This window comes from Sus scrofa, chromosome 1, assembly GCF_000003025.6.
Source record: "Sus scrofa isolate TJ Tabasco breed Duroc chromosome 1, Sscrofa11.1, whole genome shotgun sequence".
Taxonomy (NCBI): Eukaryota; Metazoa; Chordata; class Mammalia; order Artiodactyla; family Suidae; genus Sus; species Sus scrofa.
The window spans coordinates 253,523,232-253,544,447 of record NC_010443.5 but is presented as its reverse complement, the minus strand read 5'-3'; the positions used below and the strand labels follow the sequence as shown (position 1 = coordinate 253,544,447).

The window sequence follows — 21,216 nt, the reverse complement described above, 5'->3', positions numbered from 1 at the left end:
AAATAAGAAAACCACAGCAGGCTATTTCTAGTTTTCCTAAGGAAGTTTAAAAGACTTTCTCAAATGGAACTAGGTCCCCTGAATTTTGCAACTTCCACTTTGCTCTGGTGAGTTTCCTTCAACCCACACAGCTAGAGAGAAAATATCCAATATTATAAGAAGGTAATGGGAAACGGTCCCCCTGATACCCAAAGCATGACGCTGGCTTCTCTCCTAACTCAAGAGCTCCACGGATTCTGGTGGTGGCCAGAGGCATCAACATTTCTAAAGCTGGGTCACACGCTCACCTGCCAAACGCTTCTCCCCAACAAGTGAGGCCTTGTACATTTTCTGTGCTGGGACCTCAGATCCCAATGTCTCCAAGCCATGCGTCACCATCAGGGTCAATCTCTACCAACCAGGTAAGTTTTATACCCAGACCTTGGGGGCAAGGAGCCGACTCAGCAACGCCTCGGGCAAGGCCACACTGGCAGAGCCGACCCCCTCCCAAAGCACTTAGCTGTCTGCTGCCCAGACCATTTGCCAGTGGTTGCAGTACCCAGAAATGGAGCAGAGGCTGGAGGGGTGGGCGGATTCAAACGTGCCAGGCACGGGAACCACACTTGGGGGAGACAAGGATGAGTTAGAGAGGACGATACAGAGAGGCATCCTGGGCCATGAAAAAGCAAGGAACTTTTAAGGGGGAGAAAAAGCTTTCTCCAAAGCACTTAAACTTCTGGAAGCAGTTTTTTTTGTTTTTTTGTTTTGTTTTGTTTTCTGGCTGCACCCACAACATACGCAAGTTCCGAGGCAAGGGATCGAACCTGTGTCACAGCAGCGACCCAAGCCACTGCAGTGACAGTGCCAGATCCCTGTTTGCTGCACCATAAGGGAACTCCTGGAAGAAATTTTTAAAAGGATTTGACTTTTTCCTGTGACTCCAGGACTGAAGTCCCTTGTCTTTCCTGCTGATTCACTCGTCACCACCGGCCACCTGGGTGAAGGGCGAGTGAAGTAAAAACATGAGCGCCCTGATCTCTGAAGCCATCCGCTGGGAATGTCCTGGGAACCAGCCTCAGCAAGCCCGGGGCCAGCCTCCCCTCCCTCCCCGCAGGCACCGGTCCAGTTCCCTATCCCTCTCCTGCCCACTGCTCGGCTTGGAATCTGAGCAAAAGTGCCCACAAACCAACTTCCTGTTTGTTTAACAAGACGACTGTGGCGGGGAGAGAGGCCAAGCTTGGCGAGGAAAACCTCACGGGACCCGGTGAGAAGAGAGGGGCAAGGCTCTCTGATTCCAAGGAGTGTCCATCGAAGAAGGACTCCTGGGTCTGACCTGGGCATAGAAACTCTGGATTTTAGGATTGCCTGAGCCTCGACGTGGGAAATTCTTCTAGCTCGTTTTCCCAGCACACTCCACGCTGGGCACGGGGGAGACCAACGTGCTTAGGTCTCGGCAGGCCGTTCTTGTCTCAGGGCGCCCGGAATCCAGTTGGGAAGGAAATGACTATGGCTGGACGTGAAGGGGGGATGCTTCGAGGGCTTTCACTTCACTGGGAGCCTGTGCTAAGCAGGATGTGAGGAGGAGCTGGAGAGTGAGCACAACCTGGACAGGGGCCAACAGGCCTCCTTGAAGGAATCACACCAAGGTGACTCTTAAAAGATGATGGAGGGAGTTCCCGTCGTGGCACAGTGGTTAACGAATCCGACTAGTAACCATGAGGTTTCGGGTTTGATCCCTGGCCTCACTCAGTGGGTTAAGGATCTGGCGTTGCCGTAAGCTGTGGTGTAGGTCACAGATGCGGCTCAGATCTGGCATTGCTGTGCTGTGGCATAGGCGGGCAGCTACAGCTCCGATTCGACCCCTAGCCTGGAAACCTCCATATGCGGCAGGAGCGGCCCTCGAAAAGACAAAAAGACAAAAAAAAAGGATGATGGAAGTGGGACATGTGACCCCAGAGTGACAAAACATGTAGGCGACAGTGGTGAAATAACATTTGGAGCCACCTCAGGAACAGCTCAGAGGCCACAGAGCCCCCGAAAGCAGAGAGAACCCCAGGTAGCAAGAGGGGGGAGGGCGCCAGGGAGCAGGTGAGACACCTGGGGCCCTTCCTGAAGGCCAAGGGTGCATTTATCCCCTGCGCCCTTCTTGGAAAATAGGAAAGTTTTGTGCTCCCTCTCACAACAGAGACAGTTCTAGAGCCTGAATCCTGTACCTACCACTTCCTGGATGAGTGACGCTGGGCCTCTCTATGCCTCAGCTTCTGTCTCTGGATATACTCTCCACCTTCCCAGGCTGTAATGAGCCTAAGTGAGACAGCATGCACAAAACTCTTGGTGCCTGGCACGCTTGAAGCGCTCAACCAATATTTAAGTTCTGATCGGTATCAGTATTGTAAATCCCTGTTCACAAAAAATAATCTACCATGTGCAGAACCCCTCAAGTCAAGAATGTTTCACTGAACTTTTTTCCATGTCCTATCAAAAGAGGTTTCTTTTTCAGGCTCCAAATATAAAATATTATAATATCATTAAGTATGCTCCTTCGAACTGCATGCCACCACCCTTCGCCTGTGCTACCTTAGCCCCAAGATTTCACCAGAGATCAGAGATGAGTCACCACCAAACTATACTGGTCCGGGATCCCCCTCAGCACCCTGGAGCCAGGGTGGTGGCTGTACTACCAGGAGGGAGAGGACAGAACTGACAAATCTGGCAACCAACTTGCACGTGAGACATCAATCAGAGGAGGTCGGAGGGGAGCCTCAGTTTCTGGTTTGGGCGACGCAGGGCTCAGGATGAAGGACAAGCTCACAGAGCAGATAAGGAGGTGGCTGCAGCCATGGGAAGGGTGAGGGCTCCCTCCGCAAGAGGCGGCTGAGACGACTCCACAGCAGCAAAACAAACAGACCCATTTTAAAAGGAGGAAAGGTCTCATACAGACATTTCTCCAAGAAGGTATACGGATGGCCAACCAGCACATGAAAAGATGCTCCACATAGCTAATCCCAAGGGAAATGCAAATCGAAACTACAATAAGCCACATCTCACATCCGTTAGGATGGCTACTATTGAAAAACCGAAAACCAAAAACCAAAAACCAGAAAATAATAAGGATCGGCAAGGATGTAGAAAATTGGAACCCTTGAAAGGGTGGGGGAAAAACTGTAATTGTAATGTATACATGTAAGGATAACCTGACCCCCTTGCTGTACAGTAGGAAAATAAAAAAAATTAAAAAAAAAATTGGAACCCTTGGACATGTGGGGAGAAAAAGTATGGCAGTTCATCAAAAACTTAAAAAATAGAATTACCCTATGATCCAACCATTTCACTTCTGGGCATATATCCAAAAGACTGAAAGCAGGGTCTCCAAGAGAGATCTGCTCACTGGGCATGAGTCATAACTGCCAAAAGACAGAAGCAACTCAAGGGTCCATCTACAGATGAATGGATAAATCAAGGGTGGTGTATACAGACAATGAACTATCACTTGGCCTTAAAGAGAAAGGACATTCTGACACGTGCCACTACACAGACGAACCTTGAGGGCATTATGCTAAGTGAAATAAACCAGCCACCAAAAAAAAAAAAACACCAACTAAAACAACCCCCAGATACTCAGACTTCTCCTTGCGGTGCAGTGGAAACGAATCCAACTAGAAACCATGAGGTTGCGGGTTCAATCCCTGGCCTCGCTCAGTGGGCTCTGGCCTTGCCCTCAGTGAGCTGTGGTGTAGCTGTAGCTGAAGTCTCGGCTTGGATCCTGCATTGCTGTACCTGTGGCACAGGCCGGCAACTACCACTCCACTTCGACTCCTAGCCTGGGAACCTCCCTGTGCAGCACGTGCGGCCCTAAAAAGAAAAAACAAACAAAAACCCCCAGAAAGATGCTACATGATGATACTTCTAAGAGGTACTCAAACTCATAGAAACAGAAAGTAGAACGGTATTTTCCAGGGACCAGAAAGATGGGGCAACAGGGCCTTGTTAGTTTAATGGATATGGAGTTTCAGTTCTGCAAGATGAAAGGCGTTCTGGAGCTTGGTTGCACAATAATGTGAATTTACTTAACACTACCAAACTATACAGTTAAAATGGTTAAGATGGTAAGTTTTATGTTATGTGCACTTTGCCATGATTTTAAAAAATTTTAATATGGGGGGAATAAAAGAGGAGGCTGAGGAGGAGGAGGGTCAAAGGGCAGAACTCATGGGAAAGCCTACATTTACTGGGTTAATAAAGGAATCAGCAAAAGTTACTAAGAAACATGGGCACAGAAGCAGGAAATGAGTCAGAGGGAGCAAAGCCATTGAACAGAAGGATGGAGGGGGTTAGGGTAGTGGGGGAGGCTTAAAAAACAGAAAATAAGAGGAATTGGGTGAGCTGTCTGAGGTGACAAGCTATGGAAGTTGCCCGACTTTACGGAGAGGAGGGCTGCTGGCAGGAGATGCTCGGGCTTGCCTTCTGTTTGCTTTTGTTTCTTTTTTTGGATGGTGTCTGCGACAATCAATCCACTGCCTAGGAACACCCAGCGCTCCTTCTTATCTCAAAGTATTCATTTTGTGACAGGGGCGTTGTTCGACTTATGCTACCTCGTGTCTGAAGGAGGTGGAGATGCCACTCCCCGATGCTGACGGCTAGAAAACATCCCCACAGATAAGACTTCAAAAGACAAAAACTTGTAAACAGAGGCCAAGACTGCACTTCTCACCCTGGTTCCCCTACCTCTCATGAGAAGTTCCAGTACGGAAGAGGGGCTGCTGGAGCGATGGGGGGAAGGCTTCTGTGGGATGAGATCAGGCATTTGCATGTGGCGGGGGAGTGGGGGACGGAGAGCAGGGAGGTAACGTAAGTTCACTCAATGTTCATTTAAAAACGTATCATTCAGGAGTTCCCATTGTGGCTCAGCAGAAATGAATCTGACTCGTATCCATAAGGATGCAGGTTTGATCCCTGGCCTCCCTCAGTGGGTTAAGGATCCAACGTTGCCGTGAGCTGTGGTGGCAGGTCACAGACGTGGCTCGGATCTGGCATTGCTGTGGCGTAGGCCGGCAGTTACAGCTTCGATTCGACCCCTAGCCTGGAAGCCTCCATGTGCCTCGGGTGCAGCCCTAAAACAACAACAACATTTTTTTTTAATAAATTTAAAAAAATAAAATGGATTATTATTCAGCTCTTCCCATGTACCAGGCATTTCTCAGTCCTACAAAATCTCCACCTAAGTTTTCTTCTTGGAGCTAGGCTGGAGTTGTCACATTTTCTGTTCCTATGGTGATAACAGGTTAATGAGGTTCCCAAAGACTATATAAAAGCAGGCATGATCCCAAGATTTGGCAGAGAGGGGATTCACGGCTGCTGGGGGACAGGTGCCAGGACCAATGACAGAATCAATTTGAGATGGTAGTCTTTGCAGCCATATGTGGCTAAATGAAAGGGGGGGGGCATAGCTTTCTAACTGGTGCCGTGTAAATGACAGCAATGGATTCCCAGCCCTCTGGGAAGCCAGAATTCCAGGCTGGTCCCCTCCAGTCTCAAGCAACCTGGCCTTGGATCCCAGGGTGCCATACAGATGTTCTCCTTTTCTGTGTGAGCTGAGAGTTGAAAACAAGTTGAAAAAACACTGAGGCAGTGTAAAGTCTGAGAAGAGGCTGCTGAATTTGGCAAATTAGAAGTCACTGGCACCCTGAAAGAAAGCTTTTTAAAAAAATACATAAAAAGAAAGTTCAGAGAATGGCAAGTGAGGAGGAAAGTGAGTGCACAAGAGGGGGGCAGACCCCCCCGAGAACCGAGGGGCCGTGAGCACGTGCATGGCTGAGTGGCCTGGCAGACACAGACTGAAGAGCCCAGGTTCCCGCCCGAGTCCCTCTAGCTCTCAGCCACGTAGCTTACAAAGGCCCCCTCCTCGGCGAGGCTGAGGTTGCTGGGAGCCCAAGCAGTGGGGCTAAAGGGCTCCGACTTTGGAGCCAGATACATCCGGGGTCCAATTCCAGCTCCACCACGTGTGAACTTTGGCACCAAGTCATAGAAGCCCCCTGAGCCCTGGATCCTCACCTGTAAGATGGGAACCGTGGTGACAGAAGGCTGTCATAGGCGTTAAATAGGGGAGGTGACGGGGTCCTGCCCTCCTGTGGCTGATCAGTCTGGCTCCTTTAGCCAGGCTGAGATCACGGCTGCCACGGAGAGAACTGGGGATCACCAGGCGTGTCTCTCACTCGTCAAAAAACAGACAGCCTGCAAAACTCTCAGGTCTGTCAAAGCTCCCTCTTAAGAGGCCTCCCTGTTCCTATCTGCTACTTCAGAGCTGGAGTTCTTGCTGCCTGTCAATCTTCCCATTCCAGAATATTCACCATTCTGGTGGTTCTAAGAGCTCTGAAAGGTCCACAGCCTTCAAGAGGTTTGTCCAAGTGACCCCAAGTGCTCCTTCCCCTCCCCACCTGTGCTCGCCCTGAGAAGTAACGACTCAGGACATCTTGTTTCCTGCGCCGCGCCCCTCTGCACCTCCCCCCGCAGTGACACTAGCCACCTGCAACAGCCTCTTCACCTGACACTGTTCCCAACACAAGGCTACCAGTGGGGCAGGGCCAGAAATAGCCCTCTCTCTTTTGTTTTTGTTTGCCACACCCACAGCGTGTAGAAGTTCCCAGGCCAGGGATAGAACCCATGCCACACAAGTGACCCAAGCTACAGCAGTGACAATGCCGGATCCTCAACTGCTAGGCCACCAGGGAACTCCCTCTTTTTGTTTTTGTTGTTGTCTTTCTTTTTTAATCTTTCACAAAACATTCTCTCTTGGCATTCCTTCTTTTTTATTTTTTGAACCAACAACACACAAATATATTAGCACTGAAAAAAGTCAAACACAGGAGTTTCTGCTGTGGCTCAGTGGTAACAAACCCGACTAATATCTATGAGGACGTGGGTTCGATCCCTGGCCTCGCTCAGTGGGTTAAGGATCTGGCATTGCCATGAGCTGTGGTGTAGGTCGCAGATGTGGCTCAGATCCCAAGTTGCTGTAGCTGTGGTGTAGGCCGGCAGCTGCAGCTCCAAGTGGACCCCTAGCCTGGGAACCTCCATGTGCCACCAGTGTGACCCTAAAAAGATTAAAAAAAAAAAAAAAAAAGTCGAATGCAAAACAGAGTAAAACAAGCACTTTCCCCCACCACCATAGTTTACTCACATGTGAGTTCCCGAGTGTGCACACTTCCTGTCCAGCTTTAAATCAATTCCTCTACCCCTCTTTGTTTCTAATAATAGATCTGAGGGCCTCACAGCTTCTCTGAGGGGATCTCCTCTGATTTCCCCAAGTCTGTGGTCTGACAGATGCCAAGCGAGGCAGCCAGCCCTGTCCAAGTGCATGTCATTTCTCTAACCTCAAATGAAAATGAGGAAAGCCAAGTCTGCACAAAGCTCCATCTGTCTGAGAATAAACCACCTCGGGGTCTGCTGAGCTTCCTCCATCTAGAAACAAGGCACAACGTTACATGCGGCAATACAAACATTTGCCCTCAGCTCTAGAGGCCCCTTGGCCGCTGGCCCTCAGCCCACGCCCAGGAGATGCAGCCACAGGCTCCTGGCCGGTGGCTGGAGCCCCGGGGCTCAGTCTCCCGGCCTGAGACGCCCACCCCAGGGTGTGATCTGCAGTGAGGGCCCTGGAGACCCCAGGGGCCAGATGCTTCTTCTGGGTCTCGGAGAAGGGCCGTCTTTGGCGGGACCCTGTCCTTCCCTGCCACCCTGAAGTGGCCCTGTGAGCAATCGCGCTCCCACGATCGTGACGAACCGTGGAACTCGTGGTGTCCCGGCAGGAGAATCAGCCCTGCCCCGCTGCCCGATACCCTGGCCTTTCTCTCATCAACAGCAGCTCTGCAAAGTGGCGCTCAAAGCAGAAGACAGGAAACAGAGTGGAGCAAAATCTTAAGCTACTCATTCCCTACAGCAGGCCTCTCCCTGCCAATGGGCAGTCAGGGAGGACAGGCGTTCGGGAGGCGTGGGGAAGCAGGGGATGCTTGGGTGACACAAAGAAACAATGCCAACAGTGCAGTCGGAAAACAATATATATGTATTTTTTGTCTTTTTGCCATTTCTTGGGCTGCTCCTGCCACATATGGAGGTTCCCAGGCTAGGGGTCAAATCAGAGCTGTAGCCACCGGCCTAAGCCAGAGCCACAGCAATGAAGGATCCAAGCCTCGTCTGCGACCTGTGCTCACGGCAACGCCGGATCCTTAACCCACTGAGCAAGGCCAGGGATCGAACCCGCAACCTCATGGTTCCTAGTCAGATTCGTTAACTACTGAGCCACAACGGGAACTCCAGAAAAAAATATTTTTAATGATTAAAAAAAAGAAAAGATAAGTGGCAACAAACCCAGAAAACAAAGTTCTCCTTCAACATTCCTCCTAGAGACAACGGACGATGCACCGGTGGAACACCTGTTACCACGCCAGACACTGCGCTGACCTCTGCCTCTTCACAGCAACCCCGTGGACCAGCGCCACAAAGGCTAAGAAGCAAACCAAGCTGGGGGACGGAGCTGGGATCCAAACCCAAGGCCACCCGTTTCTAAATCCTGTATTCTCTCTGCCAAACCATGGTCAACCTTGACAGGCTGCCAACCGAGCCCGCCTCTGCTCACCAAAGTGGCTGCTGCCCTGGATCCCAACCGACACAACTTCTGCCGCCCCTACGGCTAGATGGCACTCACGGGTCCACCACCCGTTTTGTTAAATATCACCATTGTGAAATAACGGTAGTCGAGTGAACGCTGGTGTGGCTCAGTATCCCACCACAAAGAGGGGAGACCAACACTGTCTCCCCACGGTGTGCTAAGAGAGTGCAGGCGTGTCTGTGAAACCGTGGACGAGACCCCCACGTCCTCGTGTTTTGAAGGAAACGGCTTTTCCTTTAGCCTCCCAGGGCTCCCCTCAGTCTCAAAAGGTTGACTCGAGTTAATGACAAGGAAATTGTGCTACAGCTTAAAAAAACAAACAAACAAAAAAAAAAAACTAGTCAAAACAGTCTCCATTATCTTATGTCAGGGCCTTGGCCCAATAACTTGTTACTAATATTTATTTTCTGGTTAGAGTTACACTGTACCTAGTGCCTGGCTTTTCACAAAGGATCTCTTCCCTGATTAACTGTTTTCTTCTACTAATAGTTATTTCCTAGTTAAGAGTTATACTGCACTTCACCTTTTCTTTTGTAACTGGAACACCCCCTAACACCCCTTCCCTATAAGCAATCTTCATTCCAGAGAGGCGGTTATCATTCGAGCGATAACCCCAAAGACAGCCAGAAACCATCACCAGACGCCAGCCTTGACGACTCTGGGATGATTGGTGGAGGGAGAATAATCAATACCCTTAATCAATAACCCTGTCTTTCAAACTAAACCTCTAAGACCCCTTGCTGTCCCCTCCCAAGGAGGACAGTTTTGAGGCGTTAGCCTGCTATAACCCCCTTTGCCTGGCAAAGCAATAAAGCTGTTCGTTCTGCTTCACCCAAAACTCTGTCTCCTAGACTTAACTGGTGCCGGTGTACAGAGGCAGTGTTTCAGCTACATCTGGAACCTTCTGGTTGGTCTCAGTGGCTGGAAAGAAACTTTTCCCCCTCCGTGGCCAGAAGAATGAGTCGTAGGGGTTAGCGACGCTCCAGGGAGGTGAGAACAGCAGCAGCAGGAAGAGGACGGACACCTCCAACACACAGCTCAGCCGGGCAGAGTGGGAGCCAGAAACAGCTGTTTCCTCTGCACCAAGGCCGGGGACCGGGGGCACCTTCAGGCTGGCGATCCCGGGCTCAGTCATCATTTAATTCAGCCCTTTATTCATTCAGGAACCTGCAGTTCCTGTCTTTGGAAAGGAACTGTACCAAACAGGGCAGGACATACACTATAAATGACAAAACCAGCCTCTGAGAAAGTTTGCCTTCATTCAGTGCTGAGCAGGCACGAAGGCTGACAGAACTGTTTAAGTGATGTCTTTTAAATACCCCCATCCTCAGCTTCCAAACTAGGCTAGTGGCAGAATTTGCTGTCTCTCCTCCCTTCCCCAGCCAGGAACTGTGACCTTTTACTTAAATTTGGAAGCCAAACTGTTAAGAGTGAAATTTTTAAATATATACACGCAGTATTCCATGTCATTCCTTTAAATGAGCCTGAGACGTGGGCCCAGCAGGCGGCACCATGTTCCAGAACGTCATAGGGACAGCTAGGAACTCGCCAATGCATGCATGTGGCAGCCATGCTTGTGGCAGCGTTTCCACCACGGCCACCCTCTTGACACAGCGGATGGGAGGCCCACAGCCTGTGCCTCGCTCCCTGGCCAGGTCCCAGCTGCAGAGACCGGACCAAAGACAAGAGGCCCAATCCCCATCCTCTGACTTCCCGTAGATGCAGGCAGCCTTCGCCCTCTTGGATAGGTCACTGTGCTGCCACGTGAAGCAATGCAACATGCCCGCACCGCATGCCCACTGTGCCCAGCACATGGGAGAAAGACATTTGCCCAACCAAGCCGGGCAATTCATTGAGCTGCTTTGTTCCTCATTTCCTCGCCCATGAAATGGGGAAAGAACAATGCCTACCCCTCCCCACCCTGCCCCGAGCCTCAGATGACTACTGCGGTGATCATGCGAGGCAGGAAATATAAAAAAAGTACGACGCGGAGTCAAGGTGTGCCATTTCCAAGTTTAGGCTTCAAATTCCCAAAACTGGTTCCTTCCAGGGACATCTGGCCCAGTAGTAGCGGCAGCAGCGAGAACCACAGCAGAGAAAGACAAACCAAAACAGTTCTGATGTCAAACGACTTCCTAAGACCTGGGCCCCTGCTACTTTTCTGTCTTTGTGTGTGTGTATGTGTGTGTGTGTGTCTTTTGTCTTTTGTCTTTGTAGGGCCACACCCGCAGCACATGGAGGTTCCCAGGGGTCTAATCGGAGCTGTAGCCACTGGCCTACGACACAGCTCACGCCAACACCAGATCCCTAACCCACTGAGCGAGGCCAGGGATCGAACCCACAACCTCATGGTTCCACAATGGGAACTCCTACTTATCTAATAACATTCATTTCCTACTCACCCTTGTTTTACTGTTTAAAGAAATATACCTCCCAAGCACAAACAAAAAGGAGCAGCGTGACTTAATGGTGACCAGCAAGGCTCTAACGTCGGACTGCAGGATGCAATCCTGGCTCTGCCACTTGCAGCTGTGTGATCTTGGACTCTGCTTGCTCATCTCTCAAATGGGAATAATAATAGCACCTAAACCACAGGCTTGTTTGAAATAAAAGAGATAATATAAATGTAAAGAGCTTAGCACTGTGTGAGCTCTTGCCGGTTGGCTATTACTACTCTTGTTTTTCATCGTGGCTGGGGGAAGAGACCTTCGACAGAGGCCCTCTTACAGTCGTAATCTTATGTCCAGACCCAGAGCACGGGAGCTGGAGGGCCTCATAAACGAGCTGGATCAGAGGAGAGGATGACTTTTCGTTGGCTTTTTCCCTAATGCAGAATCAGCACGCAGCTTGCTCCGCCCCACTCTCCAGGCTAACCTCCACAACACGCATCGAGAGCCTTCCCCACGTGTCAGGCTGCCACAAAAGTGCTCACTCTCAGCTTCTGTGCTTTTCTGTCAGGGGCTGGTGACAGATGCAGACCAGTCCACAAACCACACCTTTGAGGACACTGATCTAGACCGTGCTTCCCCTTTCTCCTCAGCCCCATCTTTAGCGAGGAACTGCCTATGAGTGGCAGAGATGGAACTCTTAAAAAAACAACAACAAAAACAACCCAGGCAACAGCAGAAGACTCCACCCCAAGTGCATATTCAGCAGAAAAGGGAGCAAAAAAGAGGAAAAGAACAGCATGAACCCCCCCACCCCCAGCCGGCACTGAGCACCTCGGCTGTGTGGATTCCTGATTCCCTTGGCCCCCAGCCCACCCCACCCCAGGGGGCAGCCCACCCTTCCAGGGCCTCCCCTGACCTTGGGCCGTTCTTCCTTCCTCAGCGCCACGGCCTCCAGTTTGGCTTCATACTCCGCTTGCACTTGGTCCCTCTTCTTCAGCACACTCTGTGGGGGGAGAAAGGGGAGCATGAACACAGCCCTTGCTTCTGTACCCAGTTCCACCCCAAACTGCGGTGCCAGCCCCAGCCATGTGCTCCCAGGGCAGTATGGCTGCAGTGTGACAGGTGACATGGGCTCTGGGGTCCACAGGGGTAGGGAGGGAGGGAGGGAGGGCCATTCGCGGAGCCCGAGCTTTCTAGTGCGGTAAGAGGCCAGAAGCTGAAAGTGCCAGGATCCCAGGGAAGCCCACCCACAGGCCCATGGACAGGAGGACGCTCGGCCTCCCTGTGCACAGAGAACCCAGCCGTGCTGAGACGTGGAGCCTGGCAGGAGACAGTGTGGGATGTTCTCTGACCCATCGATGGAAAGAAAAGTCTAAGTCAGGAGAGTTTTAACTCATCACATGGATCCCTGGTGGACTGATCTGCTGCCCTCAGTTCCCCAATCAGCCACTTATTTGTCTCCACTCTGGGCCAGGTACACAAAGAGCAAAGACATACAGCTCATCCCCAAGGGCTCTTGGCCAGAAGAGGGGTGCAGACATGGTCCAAGGCTGTGTGTGCTCAAAGAGCCAAGGCCAAGGCCAGAAGCTCTGGAACCCAGCAGCAAGCCTGCCAGAGCGGGTGGTAAATGGGCTCAGAGTGCCGCCTGGACAGGGCGGGGGAGGCACACAGGCATCCAGGACGCAAAATTCAAGGATGGACGCGCTTGCTCTTGGACTATGCAAGTTCAAGGCTGGCACCTGAATGTCTCCCTAGCTGTTTGCCTCACCTACTCCTGGCTCTGCAGCAAAGACCTCACCAGGTGGAGCAGAAAAGAGTGTGGTCGACATTCTACCAAAGCATCTGTTTCATTCAAGGGCTTCTTTTTCCTTCTTTTAGTAGAACCACAAGTGGCAAACCAAAAGTAGCAAGAATTCCCTCTCCCACTAAGACACGACCTGCAGTGAGAGTTCCTATAATCTCACATTTTCCCCACCGGGACCATGGAGTCAGGGCGGGAAGGGGCCCTTGGCTGATCGGTGGGCACCTTGTGTCCCAACAGTGTGCTAAAAGGTGACAAGTGATGGAAACACTGAGAATGCTCTGGGGAATGCCCAATGGACGGCATCAACACGGGGAACCCCAAGTCTCCTCTAAGGATCTACTTGGAGAAGTGTTTTACCACAAGAACATGAGGTAAAAAAACAGCTTCTTTCTCCATCATGTGACGCCCAGCTTGCTCCTGGGTGCTCAGAAGTTCCCGCCCCACACTCATCAACCCCTGAGCAGGGATGTTTATAGTGCTGTTCAATAAGAACGTTCCGCGGTGATGGGAACGTGCCAGGACCCACACAGTCCAGCCCAGGGGCCACTAGTCCCACATGCCGACTGAGCTCTTGCAATGAGTCTGGTGTGACTGAGGAACTGGGTTTAAACTTTTTTAACCAACTGAATTTAAAATGAAACAGCCACCTATGGGAGTTCCTGTCGTGGCGCAGCAGAAGCGAATCCGACTAGGAACCATGAGGTTGCGGGTTCGATCCCTGGCCTCGCTCAATGGGTTAAGGATCCGGCATTGCAGTGAGCTGTGGTGTAGGTCACAGAGGTGGCTCGGATCCTGCATTGCTGTGGCTGTGGCGCAGGCCAGCTGCCACAGCTCCGATTAGACCCCCTAGCCTGGGAATTTCCATATGCCGTGGGTGCAGCCCTAAAAAATAAAATAAAATAAAATAAATAAATAAAATAAAATAAAATATTAAACTGAAATAGCCCCCTATAGTAAGTGACTGCTGTACTGGGCAGAACAAACGTATAAAGTAAAAAACAAAAGAACAAAAAAAATCAGGAGCCCTTCCTAAATTTCATAGAGCTGAAACTATTCTAAATCTACTGGGCTGGTATCAGCTATTATAAAAATCACAACCTCTGCCCAAGAGAAATAAACACATGCTGCTCTCCATGGAGACGCAAACGTGGTTCCCTGGGGGTCAAGGGGCAGCAGACAGGGAGGCTGGCTGGGATCCTCATCACCGCCGCCGTGCACGCCCTTCACAGGATGCCTCACAGCTGACTGGGAAAAGCACGGAGATCCAGGCTGGGAACAGGGCTCCAGGAACAAGGATGAGCTGTTCCAATGACACATCCCCTGTCAGTGTGGCAAGAACCTCACGACCGAGCTAGAAATGCTCTTAAAACAACACCTTGGAATACAGCACAGCATGGGGCCTCCTGTCCCTGGTTCTGCTCCAAGTCCCTTTGCCGAGGTTGTCCAGGCCCCCAGGTGAGGAGCGAAGGTGAGAGGAGTCCCGTCGGCTCCACTCTGCTACATGCCTCTCCTCTCCCTCCCCCCAGAGCAGGCAAGGGGGTCCCAAGATTCAGCCACAGGCCCTCCCCCATGTGGCTTGGGCCTTCCCAGGCCCAGGGGAGAGGTAAGGCCTCTGTCCCCTCAGCCACTGCCACCCCAGCCTCAACCGGAACAACCAGAACGCTGCCTCTCATGCAGCCTGAGGTTCTGCGCTAACATCCCTCCTCCCCGGACAGCAGGCAAAACTCACAACAACCCTGCAGACGTGAAAGGGCGCTAGAACACAAAGGCACCGTGGAAAGACCTGGCTGAGGCCACAAGGGCTGGCGAGGAGCACAGCAGTGACTCACTGAGGCTCTTGCTGCTGCATTCCAGGACAGTGCATGGTTTCCCAGGCTGACTGCAATCCAGCCACTCGAAAGCCTGGGAAACCTGTCTGGACTCAGGATAAACTGCTGAAGCCTACCATCCTTGATGGGGGCACCTTGGCACCCTGTGGGTGATGGTCTGAAGGGAATGGCCTCCCAGCCCAACCAGCACAGGCTCTGCCGATAAACTGACCAAGAGCAGCCAGTGGTTGAGGGGACCTGAGCCTGCAATGGGGTGAAAGGACCAAGATGCTGAGTCAGGAGTTCCCGTCGTGGCGCAGTGGTTAACGAATCCGACTAGGAACCAGGAGGTTGTGGGTTCGGTCCCTGGCCTTGCTCAGTGGGTTAACGATCCGGCGTTGCCGTGAGCTGTGGCGTAGGTTGCAGACGTGGCTCGAGTCCCGAGTTGCTGTGCCTCTGGCGTAGGCTGGCAGCTGCAGCTCCCATTCAACCCCTAGCCTGGGAACCTCCATATACCACGGGAGCGGCCCAAGAAATGGCAAAAAGACAAAAAAAAAAAAAAATGATGCTGAGTCAGAATCCACAGAGAGGTCCCACCATCACCAAGTGACAGCAAAAGACACTTAGCATCTGAGCATCTCACAGACATCTCTGATCCTAATGGATGCCAGGAATCAAAATGGTGAAGGGCGCAGAGAGACTTCTGTTCCGTTCTGCGCCCCTCGGCCCCTGGTCCACACGGCCACCCTCACCCCGTCTCTGGCTCCGGCCTTAACGTTTCTTCATTCATTCGCCCCGGTGCTGGGGATACAGCAGAGAGGAAACTCACAAAACCCCTGCCTTCATGGAGCTTAGATTCTAGAGGAGGGGCAGATTTTTCTACACCAGTAAATTCTATCAATATAGAGCTTGTAAGGTAGTGCTAGGTGTCCAGGAGGAGAAAAAAAAAAAAAAATAACAGGAAAAAAGGATGTAAAGCCCCAAGGGTTTGAGAGATAGCAGAACCATGCACAGGGTGGCCAGAAACGGCCTCAATGAGAGGTGACTTTTAATTAGAGACGTGGAATAAATTTCTCTCGAATGCTATATATATATATATATATATATTTTTTTTTTTTTTTTTTGGCCGTCCTGAAGCATGTGGAATTCCCAGGCCAGGGATCAGATCCGAGCTGCAGTTGCAACCTACACTGCAGCTGCAGCAACACCGGATCCTTTAACCCACTGTGCTGGGCCGGGGATCAAATCCACGCCCTGGCGCTACGGAGAAGCCTCCAACCCCATTTGTGCCACAACAGGACCTCCTCGAAGGCTGTATTTTTAATGCAGAGCGCTTCATCACAATTTCAAAATGGTCCCAGGGATCTCAAACTTCAGTATCCTTCTTTTCAAATGTAGAGGGAAAAAAAGGACCCATTTCTTTAATAAATAAATTGCAAGAGAAAATAGAGAGCCCAGGAGGAATTCTTAGAACATTTAAGAAACATATCAAGAAATATATGGGGAGTTCCCATTGTGGTACAGCAGAAATGAATCCAACTAGTATCCCTAAGGATGTGGGTTCGATTCCTGGCCTTGCTCAGTGGGTTAAGGATCTGGTGTTTCTGTGCACTGTGGTGAAATGTGTGGATTTTATTTACACACCAATTTGAGGGGGGAAAAAAATACAAAAACAGTGTCTGAGACAACTGGGGAATTTGAACACTAGAAATCTAAGGAAATGTTAAGAAAAAAACCTGTTTAGGTATGATAATAAATGATAGTAATGTAAACCTTTATCTTTCCTTTTTTTTCTTTTTGCTTTTTAAGGGCCACGTACGCAGCATATGGAAGTTCCCAGGCTATAGGTCGATGTTGGAGCTATAGCTCCCGGCCTTCAGCACAGCCACAGCAATTCAGGATCCAAGCCACGTCTGCAACCTACACCACAGCTCACGACAACGCCAGATCCTTAACCCACTGAGTGAAGCCAGATATTGAACCCACATCCTCATGGGTATTAGTCAGATTCATTTCTGCTGAGCCATGACAGGAACGCCCCCTTTTTCTTTTTTAAAAGAGGATAATGTGAGAAAAAGAACGTATATATGTCTATGTATGACTGCGACACGTTTCTGTACAGCAGAAATTGACAGAACATTGTAAATCAACTACAATTTTAAGAAAGGGGGAGTTCCTGTCATGGCTCAGCAGTTAATGAACCCGACTAGTATCCATGAGGACTTGAGTTCGTTCCCTGGCCCTGCACAGTGGGTTAAGGATCCTGTGCTGCCATGGCTGTGGTATAGGCCTGAAACTACAGCTCTGACTCGACCCCTAGCCTGGGACCCCCCCATATGCTGCGGGTGCCGCCCCAAAAGAAAAAAAAAAAAAAGGAAAAAAGTCACAACTCGGTCCCTTTATAATGGAATATGAATAGAAAAAAAAAAGAAAGAAAGAAAAAAGAATACTAAGTATTTTTGTGTTAAATGATGTCATGCTTGGGATTTGCTTTAAAATAGCCCAGGGGGTGGGGGCTGGATCAGGTAGGAGGCGAGCTAGAACAAGATGGACCACGAGTGGGCGACTGTGGGCGCCAGCTGATGGGTACATGGGGGACTGTTATACTTTCTATTTTTGGATGTGTTTGAATTTTTCCATGATAAAAAAAGTGAAAACAATGGAAACACAATCCCTATCATCCAAAATGTTTACATTACAAACTAATACGAGCCATTAAACAAAACGTTTGGAAGTTAGATCATACATACATTTTGCAGTTTGGCTCTCAACATCTGCACTAAAGATTTTCCAAGAAAGTGCCGCAAAGGTCAGTATGAGCGGGAAAACCCAACAGCCAGGAAACCGGAAAGTCTCCACCTCCAGAGCTCAGCACACATCTCCCCCAGTGAGGCTGAGGGCTCACAAAGGTGGAGGAGGAGGAACAGGCAGTCCAAAACCAGCCCCAGAGCAAATGGGCAGCGACCAGAAGGGTTTTAAGCGTCAGATCTTTTTTGTAAGACAGATGAGAGGACAAAGGGTTGAGAAAGTACATGAGAGCAACTGGAACAGCTGAGCCACATGTAAGAGAATTTCAGGACCGAATGGCTTATATTCTGGAACACCAAGAGCTGACAGCCCAAGAGACCCAGGAGGGATTTGTGCAAAGTAATAAGGATTCAGTAATAAAGAAGCTCAAATGAGAATAAAAATCAAACACCCCAAACGAAACAAATACAGCCTCACAGATACAGAGAACAGATCCACGGTTGCCAGAAGGAAGGGTGGCAAAACGGGTGATGGGGATCCTGGTTTAAAAGAACAAAGTCACGGGGCTGGAGTGTAGAGCATGGAGAATACGGCCAATAACACTGTATTAACTTTGTAAGGGGACAGAGGGTAACCACATTTATTTGGTGATCATTTCACAAGGCATACATATGTGGAATCACTGTTATTCACATGAAACTAATATGTCAAATATACTTCAATTTTCAAAGTGGTTTTTGTTTTTGTTTTTGTTTTGTTTTGTTTTTTGCTTTTTAGGTCCGCACCCACAGCATATGGAGGTTCCCAGGCTAGGAGTCACATCAGAGCTACAGCTGCCAGCCTACAGGATCCAAGCTGCATTGGCCTACACCACAGCTCACAGCAACGCTGGGTCACTGACCCACCGAGCGAGGCCAGAGATCGAACCCACAACCTCATTGTTCGCAGTCGGATTCGTTAACCACTGAGCCACGACAGGAACTCCTCAAGTTTTTAATAATTAAAAAACATTAACACCCAACGTGGCCCTGTGGCCTGTTTTTAGATGCCCTGCTAGGACGGCATTTTCCTACAGGCAGGAAAATGGGTCTGACCTTGGTCCTGGTGATATAATTTCTGACTGAACCTGGGCTGCCCCTTTCGACATGTTCTTTTCACACATGCCTTCTTTGATGACAGACCAACTGTGAGTTAAACATTCTAGCACAATGTTGGTAATATTAACACCACACATTTCCCCTTATTTTTAAAAGTATTTGTTACAGAACATTTGGAAAATAAAGAAAAATGTGGATGAGGGGGAAAGGCATCCGTGAGTGCTTCCTCTAGGCACAGCAAGTAACACATTTATTTACTCTACTTCCCGTTTTTTCTCTTGACTGTGATGCTCCCATCTCTGTTTCTCTTTTCAGCACTTCTGTTTTTCAGATGTTGGATATTATGGGCTGGTCCTCCCATTTTCATATTTTTTCTCTCCAATCCTGCATCTTTTTGTTTCACTTTATAGGTGATTTCCTTAACTTTTTCTTCTAACTCTTCCATTGATTTTTTTCTTCCATTCCTATCATGATCTTCATCTCTTTGAACTCTGTTTATTCTCTGGGTTTTTTCTTTTTCTTCTAATGGTTGCACCTGCAGCATATGGAAGTTACTGAGCCAGGGGCTGAATGGGAGCTGCAGCTGCAGCCTATGCCGCAGCCACGGCAATGCTAGATCTAAAACCCACTGAGCCAAGCCAGGGATCAAACCTACATCCTCACAGAGACAACATTGGGTCCTTAACCCACAGAGCTACAAAAGGAACTCCATCTCTCTGGATTTTTAAAAATGCTCCCTCTATACAGGTGACATCTCTTTCTAAAGATACTAATGATTTTTTTCCCAGAAATTTTCTTCTCCCTCAATAACGTTTCATTCAATGTATCTCTTTCTTCTTTATATCTACTTAATATTCACATTAGAACCTTCCCTTAAATATCTCGTGATCCTTATCTGCACCCTCACCCAAGAGGAAAATTCTTAAAAAGAGGTTGAAAGCTCTCTGACAGGGAGAGCTTGCTGACAGTTCTCTAGAGGGACTTCACTGAATCCCCCATTCCTCCCTATATCAGTGCATTCTAGTCTCTTCTCCCAGCCTGTTTCAATTTTAAACAAGGCTCTTCTAATCCTTACAGGGAATGTATCAGGCCAAGAGCCAAGCAGAGGAAGACAATTAAAGGTCTCAACATTCAGTAACCTTTTGCTTTTGATTCAGGGATTTTAGCCTCCATTCTCAGCTCTGCCTGGTGTCTCTCAGTCCAGGGACTTTCTCTTGTACCCTCTCCAGAGATTACACCTCCAGCTGTGCCCGAGTGGAGGAGGGACACGGCCCCTGTGTGAGCAGGGGGAACAGGACTGGAAGCTCTAGCTGCTTCTTGACCAGACTCTTGACTAATCCTTCTCATCATACCATCTTTCCTTCAGTCCCAGAGGTACTTGGTGCTGCCAATTCTTAAGCTTTTTGCAGGACTCCACACTTTTTGAAGGTGTATAGCAGGTGGCTTCTAAGCTTCTCCCCACAGTCAGCTTCAAAGGCAGCTTGGAAGGTTCTGAGTCGCTCTCACCTCTCAGCCTGCTTTCCACTTCCTAGCTGTACTTTTAAAAAAACTATTTTTCCTTCCTGATGTGCTTTGTCTTTGCAGACTTAGGCCTTTTTTAAAAAAAGTCATTCTAGTTTCATGAAAAAGAGGAAGTTTAAATATCTATTCAGTCTGCCATGACTGGGAATCACAGAGTTTTAATTTTTCTATTTTTCTAATTAAAAAAAAATTTTTGAGATCATTTTGCACATTTCTACATCCTCATTCTTCTTATTTGCAAGAAATCATGCCCTCAGTCTTTTGTTTAGGAAGAAGGACTCTTCTGTCCCAAATGAATCTTCAGAAAATCTCCTTTTTACAGTTTTGAAAGGCACCAGAAGGGGGCAACTTAAAGCATAGTCACTTTACTCATTAGCTCCACCTTGTGGCCCCTGAGGGGAAAGGTGGGCAGGCCAAAAAAAACCACCCGGCAATTAAATCACCAGCATTTGAAAAGAGCCTTCCTGGAACTTTGCTCAAAGTACCTCCAACTCAAATGCAAACTGCCTACAAACCCAAACTTCTACCTCCACATCTTATACCTCCAATTATGATCAGCAATGACTTTCATATTATTAAATCCAAATGGTCACTGTTTATATCGTGCCCTTCTAGAAACATTTCTCTTGGCTTCACTTGGCTCTACTTTTTTTCCTCCTGCTACACTGATCATTCCTTCTCAGGCTTTTCTTTTGTCTCTCCTAATTAGGTGCCAGACCACTAAATATTGCCAAGGCTTCAGGAAGCAGGCCTGGACTATTTACCTCCATCTCATTTACCGTAAGGTCTCCCCCACTCTCACAGATTTAAATGCCATCTATACACAAATGACTCCCAAATTCCTATGCCCACTCTGAACTCATGACATTTCTACCTCAATGACTAACAGACATGTTTTAACTCAATATGGCCAAAACGACTTGATCCCCAACTGCCCAATTTGTTTCACCCCAAACTCCCGCATCTCATTAAACAGGACCGCTAGCCACACAGTTGCTGAAGCCGAAAACCCAGGGGTCCTCAGTTTCTCCACTTCTTACTTCACATTACTGCAGCAGCAGGTCAAGTTTGCTCCTCAGACAAAATACACCGCAAATCCACCCACTTCTCCAAGCTCCATCACCTCAGCTATCTGCCACTTGGCTCCCTGTGACAGTCCCCTAATGGTCTCCAGACCTCCACTCTCTCCCTCTACAACCCATTCTCC

General features: G+C 49.2%; 1 protein-coding gene across 1 annotated transcript in view; it reads right to left on the bottom strand.

Annotated features, from left to right (window-relative positions):
• Positions 1–21,216, bottom strand: part of SNX30 (sorting nexin family member 30) — a 127,003-nt gene that overhangs the window by 11,016 nt on the left and 94,771 nt on the right. The window contains exon 7 of the mRNA XM_003122081.6: positions 11,948–12,034. Coding sequence (XP_003122129.3) covers positions 11,948–12,034 — 87 coding nt within the window. The remainder of the gene's footprint in view (positions 1–11,947; positions 12,035–21,216) is intronic.